The sequence below is a fragment of the Melospiza melodia genome, chromosome 24, assembly GCF_035770615.1.
Source record: "Melospiza melodia melodia isolate bMelMel2 chromosome 24, bMelMel2.pri, whole genome shotgun sequence".
Taxonomy (NCBI): Eukaryota; Metazoa; Chordata; class Aves; order Passeriformes; family Passerellidae; genus Melospiza; species Melospiza melodia.
In genome coordinates, this window is record NC_086217.1 from 2,922,285 (window position 1) to 2,950,017 (window position 27,733).

At 48.4% G+C, this 27,733-nt stretch overlaps 1 protein-coding gene across 1 annotated transcript; it reads right to left on the bottom strand.

Annotated features, from left to right (window-relative positions):
• Positions 1–88: 88 nt before the first annotated feature.
• On the bottom strand, positions 89–27,585 carry HID1 (HID1 domain containing). Its single transcript, XM_063176118.1, has 19 exons — positions 27,402–27,585; positions 19,699–19,848; positions 17,229–17,399; positions 14,466–14,579; positions 12,762–12,868; positions 12,171–12,287; positions 11,227–11,449; positions 10,770–10,826; positions 10,534–10,674; positions 10,076–10,166; positions 9,295–9,446; positions 8,024–8,102; positions 7,309–7,473; positions 5,980–6,207; positions 5,368–5,501; positions 3,802–3,882; positions 3,325–3,416; positions 2,854–3,012; positions 89–2,400 (listed from the first exon to the last, which is right to left on the bottom strand). The coding sequence occupies exons 1-19, from the start codon at positions 27,465–27,467 to the stop codon at positions 2,337–2,339; spliced, it is 2,391 nt and encodes a 796-aa protein (XP_063032188.1). The 5' UTR covers positions 27,468–27,585; the 3' UTR covers positions 89–2,336.
• Between the last annotated feature and the right edge of the window lie 148 nt (positions 27,586–27,733).

The following is a 27,733-nucleotide window of genomic DNA, read 5'->3' on the forward strand; positions in this document are numbered from 1 at the left end:
CATGGTTCACTAACTCAGGAGACTTGATCCTGTTTGATCTTTGATGATGCTATAAACACAGAAATGGCCAAACCCACACAATTCAGGCTCATTTCCCAGAGTCAAATCTTCATTTTTGATTATAAAAAAAATTACCACTGCAGAGGAAGCCAGCCCACGGTCCACTAGTGGCACAAAAAAAACCTCAACATAAAACAAACAAGATTATAAACCTCCCTCTGTGGAAGGAGAAAAAAAAAGTACCCAAGTGCATGTTTCAGTTATCTTTATCTTTCTGTCCATAAGTAAGCAAAGAGTTTACAGTGCAAGTTGATTTCCACAGAACAAGGATCAGACTCCAAACACCAAGAAACAAACAAAAAGGCTTCCAGAGGAACTCACAAAGAAATAAAGCAGAAAAGAGAGGACGGAAGAGATCATGAGAACCAGCAGATCCATGGGAGGGAAGAGGCAAAGCACGTGGGACACAGGAGGCCCCGTTCCAGCTGTGAGGTGCGAGTGCCATACAATCAGAGTGTGGCCCCACCAAATCACATTCTTATACATGAGATTCTCCAAGTGAAACAGACCCTGTTCACACCTGAACAGAGGTGGGGTCAGGATGGGAGTAGTGCTGGGTGGCAAAGTGGGTTGGAGATGGGAGGCAGGTGGGGGAATAACCTCTCTCTATTTCACGTATTTCTTATCCTTCAGAAAACCGTTCCGATTTTATTTCACTTTCTACTGGCCTGGGACTCCATTCTCTCTCAGTGCCCAGAGGAGGAAACCACCTGACTAGAGGCCAGTGGGAGCCAGCAGCACACTGGAGCAGCTCTCTGGGAGAGGATGGCCATGCTGTTACCACTGCAGCTGCGAGGGTTAGGCCAGGGTTACAAGTCACAGAGTGTGTCACACTGTCCCTGTACTCAATGTGACAGACCTGTTTCCATGCAGTGACGCCGCTGGGCCTAACCTGTGGCAAACAGCTCACGACCAGCAATCCTCCCAAGAGCCTGAATAAAAGAGCACCAAGGATTATGCTTTGATGGAAAGGTCTCAGTTCATGACAGGACCCCTCACATTTCATTGCCTAAAGACCACGTGGGTCTAAGACAGCAGCCCCTCCCAGCAGAACATTACATTTGACTCAAACCTCAAGAGTGTCTCCACTCACCAATGTGTGACCCCACAATGCTAAACCAAGCCAGCTACAGCAGATCTCCCACCAATTTCCATTCTGGCTTCCCAAAATTTACACATGCTTGGGACCCAATACATTCAAGATCCAATAACTTGGTCAATAAGCAAAATGCCCTGAAGAATTCAACTGTGCCTCAGCACTCTCCACTCCCTACTGACATGGAGATGCTTTTCCTCCTACAACTTCCAAATTCCTCCTACAACTTCCCTGAGTGGCTCCCTCAAACCCTTGCCTTAACAGTAGTGTGCAAAAGACCGTTCTGCTCCCTGCATTGCATCAGCCTGCCAGGCAAAGATGGAAGGATATGGTTCCTTTCAAATCCAGAGACGGTGTCCTTTCAGCCAGTGGGAGAAGACTTAAAAGAGTTTAAGTCAGGTCTCTTCTCCTTGCTCTCACTGAGCCAGTCCCTTCATCCCTGTGTGCTCACATGGATTAAAAAGGGCTTTTAAAAGTAAGACAGGCTCCTTTGCAACAGTCCACCATGAAGGACAGGCTGCTGGGCTTGGAAGCCAAGGAAAAACTTCTGACCCACACCAACAAAACTTCTCAAGCAGCTTTCCAGGAAAGGACTAGAGAGATTCAGAACTGAGACACAAAGTTCTCCTTCAACATCATTTAGGTGGGAAAGACTTCCCTATATGAAACTGAGACACCAGGGAGACACCTGCAGCCAGAAGGGATGCCTTGGAAACTTTATGGAGCTACATGGAAGTAACTGCAGTTTCCAAACCCTGTCTCCTGCAGGAATAGCAGCTTCTCCCTTTGCACCCAATTTACAGCTAGTCTTTTTCAATTAAATGCTGACTCTGACCAGGGCAAGGACAGGGTCAGATTGGTTTCCAAACCACATCCAGAAGCAAAAGAGTAACAAAGGAGCTAAGAACAGTCTTGATTTCTAGTGCAACCACAACAATGGACAATCCCTTAGATATCTTTTACTCAAGGTTCATGGTGAAGGGTGAGGGAAGAGAAGTGAGCTGGGGGGAGGGATGCCCAAGCAGGTCCCGATTAAAGCTTTAAATGACAGGGAGGTAAATGAAGTGATTGTCCTTTTGGTCTCTCAGCTGGACGTGAAATGCAGGAATAGCTGTGATGAAGCAGCACGCCACAGTCCTTAGATCCAGTGTATTTCTCTCAGTAGAGGTAAGTGTTCTCTTCAGACCCGTTGAATCTCAAACAGCTTAACATCTGTGTCATACCAGATGGGGGGATCCACATTCCTGAGACAGAAAGACAAGAGCCACTTTACTCCCTGTGGCCAGTTACAAGGAATTCAAATCTCACAGCCACGATTACAGGAGCTGGCTGCACAGCGTGCCTTCAGCTTTGCATAAAAGGAAATCACTTGTTGAGAGACAACACACCTTACAGGGATGACAGTATCTACAACATCCCACAAAGCCAGAGCTTTGCATAAAATCTCTGCACTAGACCCTCTGGGCAGCTTTTCTATTCCCTGCTGCTGCCAGTTCCCAAACAAGCAGCACTCCCAGAACAACCCCCTTCATGTCACCCCCTCAAAGTTTAGGAGCAGCTGATACACCCAAGGGAAAAACATCTTCCTATCCTGTAAATATGAGATAAGCTAGGGCTGGCTGAGGGCATGCAATTGTCTCTGTAGGCCTCCCAAAAGTCTGGAAAAGACCAAGCCAGGCTGCACCCAGCTGCTTTACCTCAAATAAATAACTCCCCACATGTAGGTGCGGAACCACATGGCAGTGCCCGAGTTTGCCTGGTACTTGCGGATGAGGATGGGGTGAGGCACTGGCAGCAGCCCCACCAAGGTGCCATGCTGCAGGAACTTGAGGATCTCCGACTCATCCGTGAGACCCCTGCCAAGACACAGACCAGGAACATCCTTAGCATGTCCCACAGACACCTCCAAAAGTGCTGCAGCATGAAGGACCAGCCTAAACAAACACAGACACTGAGCTGTGGCCCAGAACACATCCCCTCTCCTCTGGAAACAGAGGGATCAGACAAACAAGATGTCTGGCAAGCCAAGTAACAACTCTATTGAGCCCGGGATGCTTTCACTTAAACTTTACAAGGTTTCCCTTAGAGGCCCTCCAAATTCAAACTCTGCCAACCTCACATTGCTCCTTAAACACCACACAGCCCTTCCTTTCCAAAAATCTCCTTACTTGTCAATGCAGATCTTCTCCACCTGAGGGACCAGCACCTGTAAGAGCCGCATGATTGTCTGCAGGGGGAGCTTTGACTTCCAAGACATCACCTGTAGGGAGGAAAACAGCAGGGAAATCAGTACACTGCATTGGCAGGTTTTTACAGCTGTCTCCACAATCTCTGCAACAAATGAAGTTTACAATAATCACAAAGCTGGTGGGTGAACTGAGTGCACAGGAGCAATACAATAAATCCTGGAGCACTAGAATTATGAGGCACCCAAGAAGACCAGTGGGACATTGGTTTGAAACAGGTAAATAAAATATTTCTTTGAAGATGTCAGTAAACTAAAGTTCTGGAGCTTTGACCTCGAGTGTCTGTGAGGAAATGCTGCTCTTGGAAAGCCTCTGATGGCAGGGAAGGGGCAGGGTGTGTGAGGCATTTCTGCCACAACTCTTTCTCATTATTTATTTCCTGTGTCCAGATGCCCTTACCCAGTCAGGAGTTGGAGTCCACTGTCCACTGGAGGATGCACTGGAGAGACGCCTTCGATCCCTCCGGGAATGGGATGCCTCCTATCAATAAACATTATTTTTAACAAATAAAAGCAAACAAATGCTAATCACACTTAAGAGTAAGAAATACAATCCATTTTCTGCTGATATTCTCCCCAGATTTTCTAGACTACTACTGGGAAAGACAGCTCAGCCTGTCTCTAGAACATGTCAAACCCACCCGACCTTCATTCACCAAACCCATGTGCTCTCACCCAGAGAGTGGCAATATTTGATGAAGCTGCAGGACCCTGTGGAAGGTCACAGCTCCAGTCACCACTGTTGACACTGCTGGAACAATCCACAGTGACAGAATTAAAACAGCACTGACAAGAGACTGTTCAGAGGGATGCTTCTCTCTTTTGGCACAGAGATGATATAGCTAACAGCCACAGATTTTTCAGCCTCTGTCTACTGAGTATCTCTGGGATTCTTTATGTCCATTCTGGAATATCTTAAAAAGCATTTTTCCAAGGGGAGGCTCCCAGCAACTCCTATCTAATAACTCTCGCCTCTTGAGGAATGACACACTCAACTTGGCTTTCCATATTCATGGTGGGAAGGAGGGAAGGAAATAACCCTCTAAAATCACTGTCAATCTCTGCACAAGGTGAAAACAGATAGGCTTTTTCCTTTAGCAATGCTCCCTGACCACTCACTGCTACAGCACAGAGCTGACTTTTCTACAAAACAAATGGGCACAGCACTTCCTTCCAGCAGCCACCCTGCAGCTCCACACAAATAAACTCATTCACTCAGCACCTTCTCAACCAGAAACAGCCAGCTTGGGGTAGAGCTGTGCCAGTGCTTTTCCAGCTTGGGAACAGTTTGAGCCAGCTGCTGGACACAGATGGAAAGACCCATGATTATGTTTCATGGGCTGCTGGAAGAAGAAAACCTTCCACAAGTTCTCAGTCAAGATCTCATTTAATGACAACATAATTGTGTGCTTAAGATATCTTGCTAGCCACGGGCTTCACCTGGTACCAGGCAAGGCCAGGAAGGGTAAGAAAATTGGTCCTGGAGCATTTGAGATTTCTGTACATTCCAATTTATTCAAGGCCACTCTGAGGGCAGCACTTCAGCCTAGCCCTCATGGGATCACATTGGGAACACAGCACCAGCGAGTTAAAAGATTCTGGTAGAGCTCTCCATCCCAAGGGAGATGAAAAAGCAGCAGCAGTAAGAACCTGAGTTGGAAACATCAGGATCAGGAGGTTTCATGGACATCCTCTGGCAATTCTGCACTCACTGCTCTGTCATAGTTTTTGTGTTGGAGAAAGCTCACTCAAGTGCCCCAGCTCTTGTGTCATAGCATAAACATGAAACACCCAAGATGATGCAACAGCCCTTCTGGACCACGTTGTGTCCCAGCACCCTGCACGTGTGCACGCTGCCTTTAATGCGATGCCCTTCTTTAATGGGCCAACACATCTCTTCTTCTAACCCCTCATTTTTGTTCACTTCACACCCAGACCTTCCCTGCACACCAGCATCCAGCCTTACCCCACTCCAGGACTCCCCATCACTCAGGGCTGCAGGTGGGTTTCCCTCTGGGGACAGCTGGGAAGCCTCAGGCTCCAGCGAACGCATGGTCCCATCCTCTGACACCTGGGACTTCTCCGTGAGCTTGTCAATCCCTGTGTTCAAAAAAAGAAAAGCTCAGAAACACAAGTTAATTAAATAGGTTTAAAAGCTCTTCTCTACCCCACTATGCACAGATATCCTGTATCTCTGGTGATATTGGAAAACCTCCCCTTTCAGCAAGAGAAGCAAGATTTAGCTTTGATTTCACAACCCCAAAGGAATTTTTCTCTATGAAAATGCTCCTTGAGAAGGAGGAGGAACACAGGTTCATGTGGATAGAGTTAACCTGAGACAACAGGTCAAGACTAGGACAAATGGTCTTATGGACACTAAGTCTGAGAGGACAGAAACTCAAGGCAGTTTGTTTGTGATCAGCTTGGGCCAACTGATCTGAAACTCACACTGAAAGGCGGTTAAGTTATTCACAAATGTAAACTCTTAATCTCTCCACACCCAGTGAAAGGGTGAGTCCACACCATATCCCACAGAGAAAACAAACCTCTCCTGTCCCAAAGGTAAACTAAAGCTCACCTGGAGTAGCCACCAGACTGGCCTTCAGCGTGCCTGGCTCAGCAGGGGCAGCAGGCCGTGACCCCTCCATGGAGACCCCGTCCTGGGAGTTGGTGCGAGAAATGGGCTCGGGGGTTTTCTTCCTGCGCTGCAGCCCCTTCTGGATGGCCTGCGCGTCCGTGGGCAGGTTGGCCAGCTGGTGAAACACGTTCCGCTTGCGGATCACGGCGTAGACCAGATTGGAGTTCCCTGGGAACAACAAAACGAGCAGAGAAGTAAGGCTCAAAGAGCTCTGCCAGCCCAGCACAGCTCGCTGGCTACACAAAACCTGACTGCTCCCACCCACAAAGGCAGTGGCACGGGAAAGAAAGAGCAGAGCTCAATATCCTCTTATCCATTACAGAAAATTCAGTGAAATCCTTCCTAGGCTGGAAAGCTGACAAGAAATGGTTTGGTGAGGGATATTCAAACAGCTGAGAAGAAAAAGGACAGTTTAAACCACATATTAGCATCTATTTTGGAAGAAAAGGTTACTAGCCAAGGTTCAACATTCCTCCATCTTCAAAAGAACTCACAAAACAAATCAGGGCATTTAATCTGAGACACAGGCTTGAAATAGCAAAGCCAAAAGGTCAGAATTCTTACTGCCTGCAAGATAGCACAGAACAGAATGAAACCATCCTCTAATATAAAACACAAATTACACCCACAAAGGCTGCTTTTGGATTTGGCAATTGCCACATGCAAGATTCCTATCAGGGAAGCAGAATGGCCATTCCTGATTAGCAAATTTAAAGCAAAACACTAAATTTTGACCAGGTTTTGGGACCTTACTTTATTATTTATTAGGCAAAAGACTGTTATGCTATTAACAGGGAAAACATAAGGCATTTCCTGGAAAGTAGCAAATATCAGAACTTTCTTTGGATGAGGTGGTTTGGTCTTAAGCCCCCAGAGATTTGTCAAAGCAGAACTGAGAGGCACTTGAAAATTGTTTTGCCCCATCACGTACATTGCTGAGCAACACGAGCAGTTTCACAGCAATATCCAGCCAGTCACAACTTATGAGTTACACACTCACTTTTTGTTTCTTTTCCTCTCTGTGCATCTCACCTTCTGCAGGAGGGCTGAGGTTATGCTGACAATTAGCTACCATCTTATTTTGTTCTAACTAAATCTGCCTGGGCCAGAACCCAATGGTGATTATCTACTAACCCAACTTATCAGTCCTATATAGCTCATTTCTACACTTCTCACCTCCTCTCATCTCCTTGGACTTCCTCTGAACTTCCATCTGACATTCTCTTGGACTAAACTAGTGCAAACCCACTAAATAAAGCAGTCTGTTACCATCAAACTGGTACTGAATGATGTTGTTGAAAACTTCCAGCAAGAAGAAAACAAGATGGTGGTTCTGGACAGCAGAGAATAGGAACCAGGTGGTGGAAAAAGCCTCCAAGAGATGCAGTAACTTGTTAGCAGCCACCATGGAGAGAGACTTCAGGTATGGAGACACTGTGGGAGGCAAAGCAAATGAAAACTAGGGAAAGAACCAAGGTGTATATATTCTCAAAAATACACCACTAAAAATGTCGCTTTTATGACCTTCCCACCCTTGCACAAATGGTTCCACAGAAACATTTCCAAATACAAAGCAAATGAAACAGAGATATTGCCCGGTAAAATGAGGCATTGCTGGTTTTAGATTTTGTTTAGGCTTACACTAGTAACACCATCTCTGCTGTGCCTCCTGAAAAGCTTCACAGCTGGAGCCACCTGGGCACTCGCTAAGTCCAAGGGAAGCACCACCACTGTGAGGAGGTGGCACTCCCTGCTGGAAAGGGACAGTACTGCCAACTGCCCTCACCAGGCCTGCTGGCAAATGTCCTGTTGCCTCCCCAAGGGAGCTCCAGGACTCTGCTCTCCCTCCTTCTGCCCCAGCTGACCATGCAGGCAGATCTTATCTGCACTGGCCAGTGCCCTCCAGCAGCAGGGGAGCACAGAGAGGGGCACAGGGCAGTGAGAGCACTGTGAGCTGTGGTTTCTCCCCCCACACAGTGCTCACCGTTCACAACGATGGTGAGCAGGCAGTCGAAGAGGGGCTGCAGCCGCTGGTGCCCGCTGGTGATGATCTTGTGAAAGACCTGTGGAAGGAAGGAGCTCTTGAGCAAGGCAGCACCTTACTGAAAGCACCCTCTCAACCAAAACCAGTGCCACCCCCACACTAATCGCTTCCTGACACCATTCCTACCTAGGCAGGGCCCTGCACACTCCACAATTACACAGGTGGGGAAGGCTGCTCTCACTGCAGACTCGTGCTCCAGGAGTACAAGCTTTCATTTACAAGGAATCCTTTGGGAATGTGATTAGAGCCCTATAACACTGCAAACAGAAACTGACTGTGAGCTGTTCAACAATGTTCAGGCAGCCTGGGACAAAACTAAACCGCCAGGAAGTAAGAGACACCTTCACCTCCAATAGACTTTGACTCTGAACCCTTATAATAGCTGCTTGAAATGCCACAGAACTAATGATTTTACACCTGATTTTAGTGCAGACTTCTAACTCAAATCTTTGTCCTATTTTTAATTATATCCTCAGACATGGAAAGATTCAAGTGCCTTGTAACCAGTTCAGGCATTCGCAATCTTGGCCTTCCCACCTTTAGCTGGCATGTCTGTAGAGAAGTCCGAAGCATAATTAAAACAGAGAGATGATCTGAGATTAATGGAATGCAAGAGCAAAACACATAGCATCAAGAGCAGTTATGGTGAGCAGGTTTCTTCCTGCTCCTTTTAACAGGAATCTCCTCTTGGAGATTTATCGGAAGCTGCTGAGAGCTTCTTCTCTGGCAAATGAGAACATGACAGAAGGGAAGCACCTGAGGCTTGTATTGCAAAGCACACAGCTGCTCATAGGCAGTGTTGTGGGCTGACTGAAAGGTCAATGAAACTTGCAGCTACCCAAAGCTGTAGAGCTGAGCTTGGTATCACTGTTGTCCCCATTGACAGATGTGCTCCACACACCTCTGTCTGCCTGGGACAGAGCCAGATCTCCTGCCTTCCCTACCAGTAGAGCAGAGGGAATGCACTCACCCCCTCATGACAGCAGTGCAGCACCATGAGGAGTCCTGTTCTTTGAGATCATTTAATGCAGATGGAATTACACCTCATGCAAATGCACCCTGGCAGATACATCACCTCAGGTTAACAGTGTGCATCCCACACACTTGCCAGCTATTCAGTGGGCTTCCAGTTTAGGGAGGGCGAGTATATTAAAGGTGGACAATGATTTGTGGAGCTAGGAGGGTTCAAGAAGTGCTGGAGCTGTACTCACTATGATGAGCAGGTCAGCATGTGTCCCTGTGAAGACAGGGATGTCCATAGGCACTCGTACAGAATACGGCTTGTTCAGTCGCACCCCAAAGTTACGCTCCCCACTGAGGAGCAGCAGGATAAAGACCCCAATGTGCATCAAGCCCACTCGTGCTGCATGGAGAAAAAAACACCAGAAAAATATGTCACAGAGGGGACAGTGAGGAGAGAGGAGAAACACTATGGGACTGATAAAAAACTGCACAGACTAAACCATCCTGATAAGGGACATCCCACACAGTGCTCCCTTCATTGTCAGCACCAGTGTCCTTCCCAAGCACATCTGTGTTAAGTCTTATCAGTGTTAAGTCTTGGATGCTTTTCTTCATTATGTTCTTAATGTAAACCTTTCATCACAGCAGTGAAGATCTGACTACTTCCCTGCACTACACAACGATGGAGTTATGCCTGATTTACTCCCTACTCTGCTTTAGCAAAGCAGATTAGTCATTTTTCCCTCTTCACTGGATCAGGGACACAATTTTCAATAAAAGGGACTCAAAATGTTAATGCATACTAAGGAAGGATTTCCCTTCCCTATATTGCAGGATAGATTGTGTCCTGATTCTAGCCCCCTACAAACATTAAAACCCAATTAACTGGACAACTCCACTCCATGTCTGTAGAAGGTCAGGAACATGCATTCAAAATGCTGTCAACTGGTAGGGAGGAAGCATCTCAAAAACATTCTAGCTCAACTGTCAAGCACAAATTGTTCCAAATATTGAAAATAACCAACTTACACTGGTCTGCTCTGGCATCATTGAGAAAATACAAGATTGGGACAAGAATGTCCAGAACATCACTGCTCTTCAGCACAAAGAAAAGGAATTTCTGGAAGAAAAGGGAGTATTTCAAACAATCATAAGTATATACCCTGCACCATCCACAGGACTCAGCACAGACAGTCTCCAGTTAATCAGTCCGTCAAGAACATTAAAAAGGCTGGTGTATGCAATACCTCATCAACACCAGTGCTATTTGTAGAGTTATGATAATATCTGTTGCAGAACCTGCTTCCAGCACAGACCTTCAGGAGCTGCAGCCCCTCTCCCAGGCTGTCTCTACAGCCAGACCCCCAGCACCTGCAGCATCCCAGAGCCACTGCCAGCTACCCACCACAGCCCTTCACCAGGGCTTCCTCCAGCCAGAGTCACAACAGCCAAGCTGGGGTGAAGCTCAGCAAGAAGCAGATCCACACCTTGTTGAAGTCACAGAGTTTCCAGAAGAGGACAAGGAGTTCCTGATGGAATTGTATCTTCTTGGCAGAGTTTGGCAGGTAGGTCTGGACCAGCGGGTTTGATAACAAGCGAGCCACTCCTTTCAGGATGAACTGGAAATCCTGCCAACAGATCAGGAAAGAGACTGTGGTGGGCCCAGGGCTAATGCAACCAGCATGAAAGCAGACAGGGAACAGTGCAGGAGGGAACATGTTACCTCCTCCCGGTGTATCCTTGAGAGGTAATTCACAAACAGATTGTCTGGTCCAGGAGGCTGCATTCAAAGAAAAGGAGGGAAATGCTTACTGACAAGGTATATTCAGGAAGTTGAAGTATAACCACCAAGGTTTCTCACTTCAGCTTTCTGCTCTGAGTAATTCAGCTTTAAATGCAAAGAGACAGAGAACTGCATGGAATAGTCAGGGGCTTTTCACTTACATGCTCCTGATTTAAGTCAGTGATCAAAATCTAGCCATGTATTTTGATCTGTATAGGTCTTTAGTGACCACAGGACTGAAGCAGGATTGGAACAGAGAGAGCAGACTGCAAGGGGAGTAGCAGTGCTACTCAACAAGCAGTGCTGGGTCCTACAGCTCAACATTCAATCCAAGCTGGTGTGAGAGGACCCCAGTGAGTTCAGGAGAGCAGCAAACACAGATTCCAGTATCACTCACATCCACATCATCCATGGCTGTGCCAGTGGTCGTGCCATCCACAGTGGGACTTGAACTGGTGGAGCTGTCATAGTCCAAGGTGACAATGAGCACCTGGGCTGCCTCCTCGACCAGGGGCTCACGGTAGTCAGAGAAGAGCAGGTGATTGTAAGGGATCCCATAACCCACGGGGTCGTAGGCACAGACGACGTTCAGCAGCGAGGTGAAGAGTGGGAGTGCATGTCTGAGGAGGAGAAAATGTTCTCAGAAGGCAGCAGCAGGAAACAAAAGGCACTGCCTTGGAGAGAGACAGGCATTTCTCTCCCCAGGAGCCCGGGGCCATGAAAAAACACAATCATTTCCTCTAACCTGTGACAGCAGTCCATGACTGAGCAGCTCAGACCCAAGAGCCAAGACTCCAGCTCCCAGCTGGGCTCCTGGACTAGAGCTGAGAGGGGAGGGGAGGTGAAAAAGGCCACGTGGGCTCCCAGAGGAAACATGTGCAAAATGTGAAAACGGGAAAGGACCTCAAAGCTCTCTAGCCTCTGGAAAGACAAAACTGTATTTCTTCAGCCTCCAGCCAGGTTTGTGGTCCCCTATGGTGAGTGCCAGCTGAGGAGCTGAAGTCCCAGAGGTACAATTTCACTAGAGGGCGGCATTCATCCGCCACCAACACCACACCCCCTGCCCAAGGGAACAGCAGGGAACGGGACCTGCCATTCCCCACAGGGCAGGGACCAGTCCTGCAGCAAACTCCAGTGGGCACCGTGCTCAGACTCTGCTGAGGAATCCTCACTAAGCAGAAATACTAATAGGGTGCACATGAGCCAGGGACAAAGTAAAAGAACAGCCCCTGGATGTTGGAGGTAACAAGTCCTGTGGTTACCCATTACCAAAACACTCCATGGAACGGATTTGAAGATATTTCTCCCCCTGGCACCCAGGCCCCTGCCCTTTACCCTCACCTGTTCTCTGTAGAGCAGAAAAACTGTACCCAGGGGTTGGTGTTGCTGCTGTCTGAGGAGGGAGGCAGGTACATGGCCTCAGAGAAACAGGTCAGCAGCAGCTTCAGCAGCTCTGTCCTGGAAGGAGAAGTAAAGGCCTGGAGCCATTCACGAGCAGGGACTGGGCACAGGAGGCACAATAACCACAACAACACACAAGGAAGGCTCAGTCCTGTCTAGAAAGTCCTTCTGAGGGAGAGCTAAGCCCATTTAATTTCCTAAGCCATACTGCTGTCACCGGCACAGAGCTAAACAGAATCACTGCCTTACAAAAAAGAAATCCAGTACAGAGCTCCTTGGCATTTCCAGAACAGCAGTGTTTACCCAGTTCCTGCTGCAGACAGTCTGACTCCCACCCTACATTACAAAAAGCTACTCAAAAGGTCAGCTGGCTTTTTTTCTGTGCTGTCAATCCTGTTACCTTGGAAAGGAGCAAGCAGAAAGCTCCTTGGGAATCATGGATACTCGAGGAGGCAAAGAGAGCTCATCTCCCCCAGATCTCTCTTTCCTGAGCCCAGTTTCTTTCCATTTGGCCTTAGCAGAAGCTCTTACCTATTCAAGTCATGGATGTAGTTGGGCTGTGGAGAATGAGCAAAGCCCACTCCTGCCTCCCAGATGTACTCACAGCTGTCAATGGAGTGGATATCTTCTGCTGTGTCCTGTGGGAGAAATAAGAGGCTGAAGCATAGAAGACAGGAGCCAGAATTGGCAACAATGGTGCATCCAAGGCAGTTCAGCCCTCTCTCTAGAAAAAAAACATCAGAGAAGCACCCAGACAACTGAATTGTACAAAAGTTCCCTCCCAGGCCTGAAAAAGCAGGTGCTGATGTCTTCAAAGAGCTCAGCCTTTGCAAGCAAGGGACAAAACACAGAGATAAAAGTACTGTGCATGATGGAAGGAGCCCACATTTCCAGCCATAATTTTAGGGCTGACTTCAGTGGGAATATGAGTCAGTCCTGTGTCTCCTTTGCCCATTGTCTCACAGTTCTTCCTCTTTGTGGTGCTGGTACTTCAGCCAACACCCACCACAACCTGTATCTCTGGGGCCACATGCTGCTCTGCCATGAACAGAAGATGGTGGTACCCATCTCTCTGCTCTTAAGCTGCAGTCAGACCAAGCCCAGAGAGGAAAAGTCAGCTCAGCAAAGACTACAGAGGCTGCAGGCAGCAGAAGGGCAGCCAGCAGCAAGGAACATAAATCACTCACAGTCTCAGTGTCTAATTCCAGTTGCCCAGAATCCTGAAAAACCAGTCTGGCTGTTGCCAAGGGAAAAATCACAGGTGCAAGTGGTGGGGGGAGGCTCTCCCAGGAAAATCCATTGTCACCCTGACTTGTGCAATCCATCCCAGGTGTCAGCACTGGACAGGAAGTCCATCTGTTTCAGCACCACTTACTCATAGCATATGGGTAGCCCTGATCCAGCCTTGCCCCTTCAGCCCCAGGTGACACATTTCAACTCTCTACTACTCAGAAACCCCAAGCAATCAATTTAGTACTCAGATTTGTCACAGAATTTTGCAGCCATCAAACATACCATGGTTTAGCATGCTCATTTTTAGTTTGCGTCAGATCTATCCCAAAAAGGAGAACTGGGTTTTTTTGTTTATAGACTGAACCTACAAACAACATGAGAGTCACTTGCAGGGAAAAAGGAGAGAGATGCACCACAATCTGTTCTCTGTTCTTAGCACACCTGGTAGAAGATCCCTGCTTCAGGAAACTCCTCTGAGGTACAGACAGTCACCACAAGGATCAGAACATATTTAAATGTCTTTGCTGCCATGATACAAAGAGGGAGAAGAGGTGGAAAGACACAACAGAGGCCATCTACTCATTCAGATCACAGCACATGTGAGCAGACAAAAAGCTGCTTCCTGCCCCAGAATGCACCTAACTGCCAGAGAGGGGAACAAGGTGCTAAAGGTCTCTGCTCTGCTGGCAACAACAGAAGAGCAATTGTTTGCCAGCATAACCACCTTTTCCTGAGGGGTAAGCTGTAGTGTGGGGGTAGTTGCCAGCCACTCCATTTGAGACTCAATCACACTGCAACAATCCCCAGAACATCTGTCTTAGAAGCCACAAACACCATACCATGAACCCAAAATGATGATCAATATCACTTACTGCAGGGTCAAGCTCAGCAAATCTGCATTTTCCTGCCTGCAGGCTTGCAGGAAGCTGCTGGCTTTCCCAGGGTCCCCCCCCACCATGCAGATAATATGCAGATAATCTCATGATTCAACTTCCAACTCACCACCGTGCTCCTCCGGTGGCTCTGCACAGTGAAGTCAGGACAAAAGAGCAGATCTGTGACAGCAAGGAGCAAGGACTCGGCCAGTGGCCGGGCATTTTCATCATCTTCATCTCCCTGAAGTGACAAACACGAGAGCACTGTCAGTTCAGGGTGAGCAAAGGGCACATAGTAACACCAATATGTCACAGCACAAGAAGACACACTCCCCAAAAACACATAGGGAGACAAGACATTACACAGGAACAGGAGGGAACAAAAGAACAAAGGAACAAAAACCCAGATGGTACAGGAAAAAAATTTGCCCCTGGAAGGTGCTGACTGAACAGGAATGAGCTCTTTAATGACAGCAAACTGAGCAAAGGCCTGGAGATGTCAGGGAAAAAGAAGAGTAGCACTGGGTACACCTTGGCAGGTGGCTTGGTTTATTGGATACAAAAGGGAAGAGAAACATTGACAGAGGAGAGGGTTTCACATTCATGAAGGAGGGTGATTTGGATGGTGCATGGAGACAGCAATAGGGAGAAGCCAACCAGCAGCAATAAGGTTAAAAACCCCTCCAAGTTCTTTCTGCATGGGCTGCCCAAAACTGGGGGTTACAGAACAGGGTGAGGCTGTGTGCATCAGGCCAGGGGCTGTCCCAGCCTGCCACAGCAGAGTGAGCAGAGAGGATTGTGCCATCTCCAGCATTCAAAGAAATCTCTCCAAGCACGCATGGCTACTCCTCTGCAGGCTGTTGCCACGGGAAACCTTGCCAGATCCTGCCTGTCAAAGAGCATCCTGCCTGGGAGGCCTTCCCACCACACACTGGTGCTGGAGGGAAAGGCAGAGAGCAGGAATGGCAGGAGCTTATCTACCTCAACCAGGCCTCTGTCAGCCTGAGCACAACACACAGCTCTTCAATCACAGCAGGCAGCCATGGAGATAATGGTCTGTGTGGCTCTGAGTCTGTCTTGGTGACAGCAGGGAGGATACCACACACAGAGCCCGGATGTAGGAACAGGCACAGCGAGGGTGGATGGAGCCAGCAAAGATGCTTTGACTTGTGCTCCCAGTCAGAGGTGAAATGACAATCATTAGGTCCAAGGGGATTTCTTTTCCAAGAGTGATCTTTACTAACAGTATCTAGACTGCCAGAAAAAATGTCCCTGCAGGCTGCAGGTATCACCACATCCAAAATGGTGACACACAACAAACCAGTAGATCTGAACACAATACAGACTCCCATAGAGGAGGGAGGAGCCATGGTTCCAGGAAGCTCTGCCATCCATCACTCCATCATGAAGCAGGTGAAGCATAATCTCAGAGATATTTACTAAGTGTCCAGGCATACCATCATCTTCAGTTCCCAGACAGAAATCAGCCACCAGACAGCAAAGCTGTTGCCCCAGATTAGATGTGGTTCCAGCTTCCCTAACATCTCAGGGATGTATTTGTTATCCCAGCCTTACATGCTGAATGCACATGGTTAAAGGACTGAGCCACTGAACCACAACAGCTCCACCCACACTCCAGAGGGTTCCCCAACACAGCACACGTGGACTGGGCTGGATCACCTTGGGGTGACTCCACCACTCTGAGACTGAGAAACTCTTTTCTAGGTGCTGAACAAAGTGGAAAAACAGAAATAACAGCAGCCTGGCTGGATCAGAGCACCAGGCACCCCTGCATGTTCCTTCCCAAAACATTGTTAAGCCTCACCAGCACTCCCTGGCCCCTGCAGGGATGAAAGGACTGACAACCACCACCCTCCCAATCACACAAATCACAAAGCAGGACTAGCAACGACTTCCCTTTTCATCACCTAGAACTTCCTTTTGATGTGCCCTCAGGCAAACCAGATTAGAGGTGGCAGGCAGAGACAGCAAAAGGTGCCAGTTTATACTGTACCAACCACTGCCAACCCTTCATAACTGTCCCCAAAGACACTGCACTGCACTTAGGAGAACCCATACCTCGTACAGCCACACTGACCTGCAGATCAGAAACTCACAGGAGAGGGCTCTCTATGCACAGAGCAGCTGCTGAGGGAGCAAGCAGGCAAATACATACTCCTGGTATAATTCAGCTGTGCTCTCACTGCTGCTATTCCTCCTATTTGCAGAAGATCCTAAAGCACTTTCACCCTGCTCCTTTGAGAGATGAGAAAGAGCACTATTATGCTTGCTGTCCAGACAAAGAAATGTGGGGAGGCTGAGATACTCCCCAGGGTTATGCACTTCACTGACAGAGCCAGAAACACAACCACTCTTTAACCACTCTTGCTCAGCTGTGGGCTTCATCTCCCAGCTTAGGCCCCTGGCTAAAACTGTATCAGCTCATGGGCAGGGTATTGAGTCATGGTGCCAAGAGCTTCTCAGGCACCATTCACTTTAAATGTGACATTGTAAAATCAGCACAAACAACACCCTGCTGCATTTTGATTTGAAACTTAAATCAACTGTAATTAATGGAACAAGGACATTTCAGTCTAAGAAAATCATACAGCCTTCACTACAGCTCTCATATTCACTAAGAGTCATACCTCCAGTTTACTGGTGAAGCCTTTCCTCACATATCAGTGTTCTCCTACAGCTACACACACAAATGAAACATCCAGAAGATGCAGCAAGAACCAAAGGACGGGAAAGAATTTAGAAAGTGTCACCTAATTTCTGACCACATAGAAATAATCAGAATAAAACTGCCCCCAAATACACACAGTGTCTCCTCACTGCAGCCTCCCCATCACCCTCCAGAAGGAAGAATAAGTGACAAGAGACAGACCTCTCCTCGGCCAGCCCCAGGGACAGTTGACCAGAAGAAACCCCTCCAGTCTGGGTCCTCAAAGATGTAAGGCAGGATACGGGTGAGGAGTCGACAGCAGTTCAAGACAATTTGTCTTTCCTTCTCCGTGTGGCAGCCACTCTCTGCTCCCTGCACCAGCTTCTCCACAGCCTGAAGGAAACAAAACCAAGGAAGGCAGCATTAGCCTGGGCACAAGTTAGCAAGAGCTAGGCAGGTCTGTCCTGCTAGTGATACCCTCACACAGATTTATAAGCAGTTCTTGGGAGTCCATTTGCTCTCAGCTTAATGGCACAGTGGCTGTTTGAAACTGTAAAAAACAGGGTTAATGGTTTTAAACAGACCTTCTTGAATTTCTGCTGTTCCACTGCAAGAGACCTCAAATGCCAGGGCTAATCCATGCAGCACATGTGTGGTGCCATGTGAGACAGACAGCCAAAGCACCAGAAGGCTCCTTCCAGCACTGCTCCATGACACCATGCACTGAACAGGGCAGATGAGATTAATCAGCTGCAGCAAGTGCATGAGATGCAGGCAGGAAGGAGCAAGGCAGCAGCACTGTGCTGCACGGAGGGAGGCGCTGGCAGAAGCACAGAGTCTGACAGCTCTGTCTGTGTGATTACAGCAGGCACCTCTCCTGACTCGGGAGCTGGCAGCTAAGCTGCTGCCTGTGTTGTGTGTAGGGATGCAGCCCCCAGCAGCACCTACCAAGGTCCTGCTGCAGAAGAGGGTGGTAGCCCAGGTTTCCCCACTGCCCTGTGAACAGGACTGCTGCTCTGGAAAGAACTTCTGGGCTGAGACCCTGCAGCCCATCCAAAAACACACTGCAACAATCCAGTAGCTGCTGCAACTGCCAGTGGAGGGTCACTGGGCTTTTCAGAATAGATGAGGGTCTCACCAGGCAGCAACTACAGCCACAGGAGGCAGTGACAGGAGGTTTTACCCACAGACAGAAAATAGCAGTCTCTTCCCTCCACGGCTGCCCCCACTTGCTCTTACTCCCTGATCCCAAGGGGAAACAGAGGGGAAATGAAAGCCAAAACATTTAACAAGGATTCACCTTGCTGGTTTTTAATTCATGAGGTCATGTGTCCCTGCTTATTTTCATGGCAGACTGCCTGGGTCAGTGACTCTGCCCGCCTGCGTCACTGCATTAATGGGTATTTAAGTGCTGTTTGTCCCAGCCTGTCACACACTCACTGAGCTGAACCATTTCTTCAGGCACACATATGACTGTACAGCCTGAATCTCCCACCATGACTGTAAATGACATTTCCTCACAAACACACAGCATTGCTAAGTCCAGTGGCACATTGTCAGGGCTCTCAGACTGGCAAAAGCACTGCTAGAGTGGGCTCTGTGATACCCCAAGATCTACAGCTCATGCATAAACAGTCCTGCAGTGACAAGGCCTCCCAACACACCTGTTTCCAGCAGGCAGAAGAGATTATATTTTATTCCTGGTTTTGGAAGAAAGAAGACACAGAGTCAAAGGGGTTACAGATCTTCTAAGCCCTTCTCAACTTCCAAATAGCTCATTGCCAGAAGCCAATACTAGGGAAAAAACACTGTAGTTTTCCTCATGTTCATATTTTTTCTCAAGTATCCTCTACATGTATCTGTCTATAATTCACAGTCAGAGGTACCTTCACTATGATTCAGTAAGTCTCATTCACATATTGTAGAGGAGGAAAGAAAAACAGGATGGCAGCGATTATTTAAAACTGGAAAAGTGCCATTCCAAATGTTTTAAACTACAAATTCAAGGCTGCTCTTGGCATGGCTCAAATCAGGAGCATTGTTAACACCTGCACTTTCCCAGGCAAAGTAAGTCTCAGGCTGCAGTTCACCAGCTTGACAATTTGCCAAACCTGGCAGGGTAGGAAATGCTGTTCAATTTCCCTGTGCTCCATACAAGGACGTGATAACACCAGAAGCAGCATCAGGAATGTTCTGTTATCCCAGCAGAACAAAGAAAAGTCTTAAGATTTTCCTCAAACTTTATCCAGGCAGTGGATAAAGTTGCACAGTGACAGTCTGCACATCCCTCTGGGATTTCTCAGCTTGAAGCCAGACTGGTGCATGGTGAGGTACAATTAGGTGCAGACAAGGAAGAGGATGTTTCAGCCTCAGCACAAATATGCAGCCTTGCTACAAAGTCCCCTGAGCAAGAAGCAGTTTACAGATATAGAGCAGGTAAGACCCAAGAGGACAGAGTGAAACACAGGAAGGGGACAAGAAGAAAAAGGCTCCAAACTGATCAAACACCAGCTATGGTCTGTCCTAACCTGTGAGAGGAACATTGAGGAACCCTCAGGAGGAGACAGGGACAAAAAAGCAAGCACATTCTGTGGTAGAAGGTACCTTTTATCCCTTGGAAACCACAGTGCTGTTGCTCCAGGGACACCCCTGCCTATCACAGCTCCACAGAATAAAACAGCACCAAACTTACCTTGTAACACAAAGTTGCCAAATTTGAAGGCGATTCTTCTCTCACTGCTCGGATCTCTGCAGCTGGTACAAGAGCAAAGACATCCTGCACTGAAGTGGCTGTGTCTGCCCAGAACTGGTCCCAAAAGGCATTATCTGTGGCCTCCACAGGCTGTGGAGAGACAAATGTGGTTATAGATGTGGAACTACCATTCCATACAATCCAATCATCAGCAATTATGCCTGGCTTGGGGATGGGATGAGGCAAGAAGAGGTTCAATAAAACATACTAGCACTGGTTTTATATGTCAGCCTCTGTTTCCGGGGCTTTGGATGATTTATCTCCCAAATTGAACATTCCTGCAGACATACAGGAGGCTTCATGTTTGTCTGCAGCTGCTGCCAGTAATCCAAGATCTTCAGCACTGCACATGGGCCAGGCTGTCCTTGTGCACTCTGCCACCTTCAGAGCAAGTCAAGGAAGCCCTGAGTGTGCACTGGAATTACTTCTGTTGTAACCAAAATCTCGAGGAAGTAATCAGGGACATCTCATTAGGGCACAAACAGAGCCATGGAACTGACAGACCCACCTCAAAGCACTTACAGATAAAATGCAATTGATCTTTCTGGATCAAATATTTATAGAGAACTGGACTCAGTGCAGCTGGTCGCTGCCAAGGCTTTGTTCTTAAAAAGCACTAAGTGTGCCATTCAAAGAGGAGATGGAAGGAGGAGACCAAAGAAAATCCATTTCAAACCTGTGGTCTCAGAAGCTCAGCCCCCAGCCCAGCCCTGGGAACACACCTCTTTCCACTACATTTTCTGCTAATACTTGCCAAGAGATGGACACTGCCCAAACACAGCTGCAAGTGCTCATCCCACCCCGGGGTCCAGCTACAGGGGCAGGATAAACACATGGCTGTTTGTGATAAGCAGTGTGAAAGAGATGGACCCGTGATTGCATTCAGAAGAGGAAAATGTGAGCTGTCCCAGGAGTTTCACCAGCCTTGGTGTGGGCATGCTGGGCAGGTCAGAAGAGCTGCTCACCTGAGCACCCCCAGCCCTTGGCTTGAGCTGAGGAGGAGCCTCCTGCCTGCCACCAGCACCAGCTCCAAAGCAAACAGCACTTGCTGAGGGAAATAATCAGCACCACTGGGTGGGTCCTGCATGTCAGATATGAAAGGGGCAGAAATGTGACTGTGTGTTTAATTGAAACAACTCCTGCCCGCTCTCAGATGTGTGGTAGAAGGCAGAAAATTTGTCCAGCTCTGTGCTGTGTCTAAAAGCAGCTCAGATGCCACTTAGGGGAGAACAGGCCATTCCCAACTCTGACACAGGGAAGTGCTGCATTGCCCTGTTTGCTGTCACCTCCTGAACTAACAGCCCCAGCCCACAGGCATGTGATGTGTCACCACCACAGGCCAAAAAGTGAGAGGGGCCAGCTACCTCAGACTGGTACAGCAGGTTATTGCCCTGCAGCTCTTTGCCTTAATGCTTCAGTGCTGCTGGTCCTAGTCCTTCCAGTCATGCAAGGAACCAGCCCAAACGACCCCCAGTCTTCAAAAACAAAACCAGAAAAAAACTCTTGTGTGTTCAGACATCTTATTAAAGTCAGCCCTAGTGTTGAAAACCCAATTTTTTTCACCTGGACACCAAAGCAAGATCCCACCAAACCTCTTCCCAAGGGAAGAGCAGCTTTTCCCAAATGGCTCAAGATCACAGGTCCTCAGAGGGGATCAGTAGGAACAATCCAATCCAATATTCACAGCCTGACTTTCAGCTGAGCACGTGAAAGAGCTGAGCTCTCTGTAACCTGGGCATGAAAAGCTTAAATGGAATGGATATTTTGCACATCTCGTCTCTAATTGTACTCCTCAAAAAGAGCAAAGTATTTGGAAATCTGATCTATGTGCTGCGTGACATACCCCACAAATCCTACACCCCATTTCAAACCACACACCACAACCTCATGTAGAACTGCCACATGTACATCCTGGCTGCCTGCCACAGCCACTCCCACTGACAACAGCAAGCAGCAATTGCTGCTAATTGGGCATCATGCATAAATAATGCCTTCACTCTCATCTAGAGGGGGAGCAGAAAACCATTTCCCTCCAGCAGACACTGATCCCTTTACCTCCCACTGGCCTGAGGCCTCCTCAGAGGTGGAACACAGCCTCTGTTTTACAGATGGCAGCCCAACACGGATTGAGGAACTCTGACTGCAGGGAGTGGAGCAGGGAAGCACAGGGGCAATTCCCTGAATGCCACGTTGGATGTACAGCAGCATTCCTGTCTCTGCTGCCATCTTGGCAACCAGATTGCCTTAAAACACCAATACCTTGCATTTTTAATAGTTGCAGCAAGTCAACTCTTCATCAACAGATGGTATCCCATGTACAATCCTGGGACATGGATTCAGTACTGAGTCACTCACATCCCCACTGCCCCCTGTTTTAATTACAGCCTGGCATCATGAAGCTACTCAATCCACATAATATTCATCTCCTTGATAGAACATTACTGTCTGGTTTTAAGCTGATTGTTTTCTACATGCAGCATCTCTGGGGATCTAAATATCCATTTCCTCACTGAGCTCACCCAACAGACTGTATCCAGCCTCACAGAGGAGAGAAATACAGACCTACATCAGCCTTGTTCACCAGCCAGGGAGATCTTCATTTGGAAATGTCAAGATTTAGGTACAAGTGTTGGTACAGCACACACTGCAGTCACAAATCCCAGAGCACTCCTAGCCTTGACTATGCTTCAGCCAGAGAGCTCACGAGGAGCTAAATCCTCAGCACAGGTAAGAAATAGCCTAATGTTCCTCCAGCACAGTGCAGACAACCAGCTCTGCACCAGCAGAACAATGAGGGTAAGAATTGAGGGATCAGTAGCTTGACTCTACTCTGGAAACACAACTGGCACATCTGGAGAGCAAAGGATCTTCCTGACCCACACACATCTCATGGCAGAGGCTGCTGAAGGTACAGAACTGACTGGCAGAGAGATTCTGATGCCCAAGCCAAGCTCCACACCACAAGGGTGAGGTAACTGTAGAGTCCAGTGTTGCTGAGGACGCAGTGGGCAGATCTGAGGTGATGTGACAGGGCGGGCAAGGAGGGAGACTTTTGCCTTCAATTAAGACCTCTCGCCTGCATGCTGCCTAAACAAAGGTAAAACCAGTCATTCTGGACACCTCCATTCTTTGTTTTCTACTAGTTGCAGATGTTGTGTTTCTTTGAAGCACACCACACACATGCTGCAGAAGTTAGGAAAGGAAGATGCTCGGTTTCCCAGCCTCGTGCCAGTTTCTGAGCAGAGAATCACAGCCTGAGCAGGCAATCCCCCGACAAACAGGATACCTCACAGGAAACAGGAAAACAGAGAGGGCCTGACCATGTCCTAAAAACAGGAAAAGCTCCCAAGGCACAGTCTTGCTTATTTGTTACTGTCCTCAGCCTGACACCAGCACCACCTTCACTTTCTCTTTTAGACACAGCTCCTCACAAACTCCAGCAGAGAGTGTGTGTGTGTGTGTGTGTGTTTGTACCTCCTCCTGACCAAGAGCTCTCTGCGCTTATGACCTCAATCAAATGTCCATTCCTAACAATTCCTCCAGGCCCCCACTGGAAGACTCCTGAAACTAGGATTGCTGCAGATCATCAGCAGAGAACCAAGGGGCAAGCAGCCACTAGCCTTGCTCAGTGTGTTCTCTTTTTGCTCCTTGCCAGCATGCCAACTAAGCATCCCACCAGCCATGGCAGCAATCCTTTGGAGCAGGGGCTCAAAGCAGAGCAGGGCCCTCGTCCCTGCCCGGGTTTCCAGGCAGTACTGCACAAGCTCAGGTGATCTGTTACAGCAGTTGATTCTTTCCACCCCAGACGTAGCAGAACTGTGGTGTGGAATCACCATTCATGCAGCACCTGACTGAGCTTTAGATCAGGTAACGCTGCAGGGCCAGGGATTAGTTTGAGGCAATTCACACACCTTTGTACCACCTGTTTGTGCAAAAGGAAAGCCTCTGGACAGACTTATTCTAAATCACAGAATCACACAGAATCACAGAAATTCAAGGCAGGAAGAGACCTATAAGATCATCAAGTCCAACCCATGTTCTAACAATTCAACTAGATCATGGCAGCAAGTGCCACATCCAGTCTTTTTTTGAACTCTTCGAGGGATGATGACTCCACCACCTCACTGGGTAGATGATTCCAGTATCTGACCACTCTTTCTGTAAAATACTTCCTTCTTAATCCTAACTTGCATCTCCCTTGACGCAGCTTGAGACTGTGTCCTCTTGTTCTGTCTGTTATCGCCCGGAGAAAGAGACCGACCCCCAGCTCACCACAGCCACCCTTCAGGAAGCTGTAGAGAGTGATGAGGTCGCCCCTGAGTCTCCTTTTCTCCAGGCTGAACAACCCCAGCTCCCTCAGTCGTTCTTCACACAGCTTGTGCTCCAAGCCCCTCACCAGCCTCGTTGCTCTCCTCTGGACACGCTCAAGCATCTCAACGTCCCTCCTAAAGTGAGGGGCCCAGAACTGGATACAATACTCCAAGTGAGGCCTCACCATATGAATAACTAGTAAGATTTTATCCCTTCAGCCAAGGACAGCACCTCTACACAGGCTTCAGAGCAATAATAATTTTTTTTCTATAGGATCTTTGCAGTCAGCAGCGCAGAATCAATGAGACTTCAAGTTTACCACCAGTTCTGCGCTCTCACAGCAGAGACAGTGTTGCAAAGCAAACTGGAACATGGGATTTGTAGAAGTCTGGCAGGGAAAGACCAGGACAAAAGTCAGCTGTGTCAACTGTTAGTTACAGCTTTCTTTTTAGACAACTTTGCTTTTGATCAACCTGAGACTCTTGGACAGCTGAGTCAAGCTTCAACACTGAAAGAAATGGTCTGCCAGGGACCAACCTTTCTCCAAGCACAAGTTGTGCTTTTATCAGACTCAAGCTAACAGCCCATTGTACTCCTGGATTTCCACACCACGGAAAAGGAAAGGACTGGGGTTTGTCCCTCATGTTTGAGTCTTCCTGTCTCTTTAAAAGCAGAGGCACAGCTCCCATTAAAATCTAACAAGCTGGTACACAAGATCAAAATTGCTTATCTTTTGGCTGCTTGCTGGCAGGAACCCCAACTGACTGGGAAAAGAAAAGGTGGCTCCCCAGCATTTAAAGCTCCCAGACCTGCAATTGACCTGCCCTGATGAACTGTCATATCCACAATCCATGTTCCCTTCATCTGTTAAATAGGCAGCCCTTTTATGGGCAGTTTGGGAGGGCTCACACATTCTCTATTATGAAGCACATCTGTTTTATTATCAAAGGGATGGGCCAACCAGCATAATGTGTGCAGAGTAATGTAATATATACATATATAAAAAGCCTAAAGACCATGTCTCCATGTGTGACTATAAATATACATCTGTAGCATAAGTTAATTTCTTCCTTCTGGTAATACTGCCGTTTTTAATCACTGAAATAATTCTGAAGTGATTTTCCTTTTTTAATACTCTTACACCTTTACAGTTTCTCTTTGGCAGTTAAAAAATCAATTAAGTCAATTCCATTTGCGTCCAGATTTGGTTCTACTTTCAAGTTCTGGGCTCCACATGTGCTGTAAGCATTCAAGTGTTATGTTCCTTACAGATTTATTTAACTTTTTTTAAATGCTCACATGGGAACAGTCATTTTTTAATTAAGAAAAGCCCGGAGATTATAAAAACTTATTTTTAAGAAAAAATTAACTTCTGTGCCAACTCTAAACCTTCACCAATGAGTGAACAGTGACTTTGGCTCAACCACTTCTTCCCAACAGAGCCTTAGGAACACCTCACTGTGCATTCTGAGCTCAGAGTTTCACGTTACAGATGATTTGGCGAAAATCTCTTTGTCCAGCTCTCTAATGTCAGAGGAGAAGGCTGCAAAACAGGAGACAGGCTGCTGAGAAGCAAAGCACGTTGTGAACCACTAGCTTGGAAAGATTTGGCTCTGTCCATTACTGCAGCCTGGTTTTGGATCCAGGATCTCATGGATCAGGAGGTTTTGCTGCTGGTAAGAGATCAGAAGGCTCCAGGAGAGCCCAGCCATGCGTTCTGCACGAGCAAACACCGGTGCCCTTCTACAGAATGTAAATATGGGAGCGCCAACACCCCACCCTCTTCCACATGCAGTCAGTCTCACCTAGATCACAGAGACGTGAAATGAATCCAGCCAAGAATGAAGCTTTAGCTCCTTCCTTTTCTTTCGGGGCCCCAGTGAACCTTCTTCCCTTACACAGGTCAATAAACCAGGGGAGGGGAGTGCTCTTGCCTGGGCTGCTGATCCAAGGGATTGCCTCACAGGATTTTCTTTGTGAACAGCAGACTGGGCAGAGCCCTGTAGGCCTGATTTACCACCCCCCAACCTCACTTTATAAGCACATTTTCCCATGAAGGAAGGACAGCCCAAAGCTAAGGATACTCTGAACTATCTGGAATGCAGAAAAGACTTTGGAAGAACCCCTTAAAACATTAATTCCCCCACTTCTCTCTTTACCTACATTCACAGCTAGTAGTTTTTAAGAATATATTCACAAAAGCCATTCTTTAGCAATGCAGATAAATGTGATACTGCTTTAGAAAGTATAAACATGTTTTTTTTCCAGTCTCTTTCACAGTCTTATCCATCTATAATTCAATTCCCACTAGTAGCCTCTGCCTCTTGAGTTTTCAGAGATTTTCTCCTACCACCCTTTACTCCTTTTCATCCATACCCTTTCCATGTGAATTCATTCCCCATCATTAACTATCTTTCTGCCATGACCCCCACGTTTTCTTAGCAGCTGCCTTACTTCTAAAGGTGGATCATAACAGCTGTTCTCCATTGCAGCTCAGAAGAACACAAGATGCGACTCCTCAATAGAGCAAAATCCCTCTGCTCCTTAGACAGAAGGACAGGCTACTAATTTTCTGCCAGTGTGCTGCTGCTGCTGGGCACTCCACTTAAAACAAAAATTAAGCAAGCTCCCAGGACAGGCACAACATATGTTAGACCTCTAGACAGTGACCCTCCCTTCACACAGCCCTCACTTTCACTTAACTCCTTCTCCACCTCAGCCTGCAGAAATCAAGCGTTAATTCACAAGTCAGAGATGGAAATATCTACTGCCAACAGCACAGCTGCTCAACAGCCCCTTCCATCAGCTATTACCTAAAAACAGGGCAAGGTTCTCCACCCATTATGCGCGGGGGTGGGAGAAAGGATACAGAAAAGGGAGCAGTGGCAAACCGTGTGATGTAAACCCGCAAGCGGAATACATCAGGAGCTGTGGACATCCCTTATGACAGCAGCGTCTGCTCTGTTAGCACAAGACGCTGTTCAGCAAGGCACAAGATGTCACCAGAGGCGGTGACAGGGCCCGGCCACGTCTGGCAGCTGCCCCGGGGACCGGCCGGGGCCCCTCCACAGACCGGTGAAACGGCGATGGGCGCAGCCTGCCCTGAGCCCCACGGCCTTCGGGCACGGCCTCGCTGGGAGAGCCTGGCCAGGGCCGGCCGTGACTGCAGCCGCGGCCCCGCGGGTCCCCCAGCCCCGGCCCCACACGCAGGGACCGGGCAGAGCAGCGCCGGGGGTGTCTCGGGCAGGGCCGGGTGTGAGGGGCTCCTCAGGGCGGCGGTTCCCAGGATGGCGCGGCCCCCCTCGCCCCCCGCCCGAGATGGCGGCCCTCACCTGGGTCTTGGTGGTGAGCTGGATCACCGCCTTCCTGAAGTTGAGCTTGGAGTCGGCGCTGCCCATGGTGCGGCCCGGCTGCGGGCAGGGCCGGGCAGGGCTGTCCCCTCACGCCGCCGCTCCCCGGGCCGCCGTTGACGCCATCCCCGTCCCCGCACCGGCGGCTCCCGATGCCTCCCTCCCTCCTCCTGTCAAACCGCGGCTCGCCGGTCCCGGCCCTCCCCCGCCTCCTCCCGCATCCCTCCCTCCCTCCCTCCGCCCGAGGCTCCTCCTCCGCCAGCTCGCCAGCTCTCCATGCCTAAATCCCGCCCCGCCGCCTCCCCTCTTTTCCC

What these genes read in the sequence shown, in the direction of transcription:
- HID1 (XM_063176118.1), bottom strand. Translation starts at nt 27,467, where the DNA reads ATGGGCAGCGCCGACTCCAAGCTCAACTTCAGGAAGGCGGTGATCCAG. An exon ending in CAGCCATGGATGATGTGGAT is followed by an intron (nt 10,827 to 11,226) that starts GTGAGTGATACT and finishes CTTTGAATGCAG; the next exon opens with CCTCCTGGACCAGACAATCT. An exon ending in ATGGGGAGTCCTGGAGTGGG is followed by an intron (nt 3,883 to 5,367) that starts GTAAGGCTGGAT and finishes GTTTATTGATAG; the next exon opens with GAGGCATCCCATTCCCGGAG.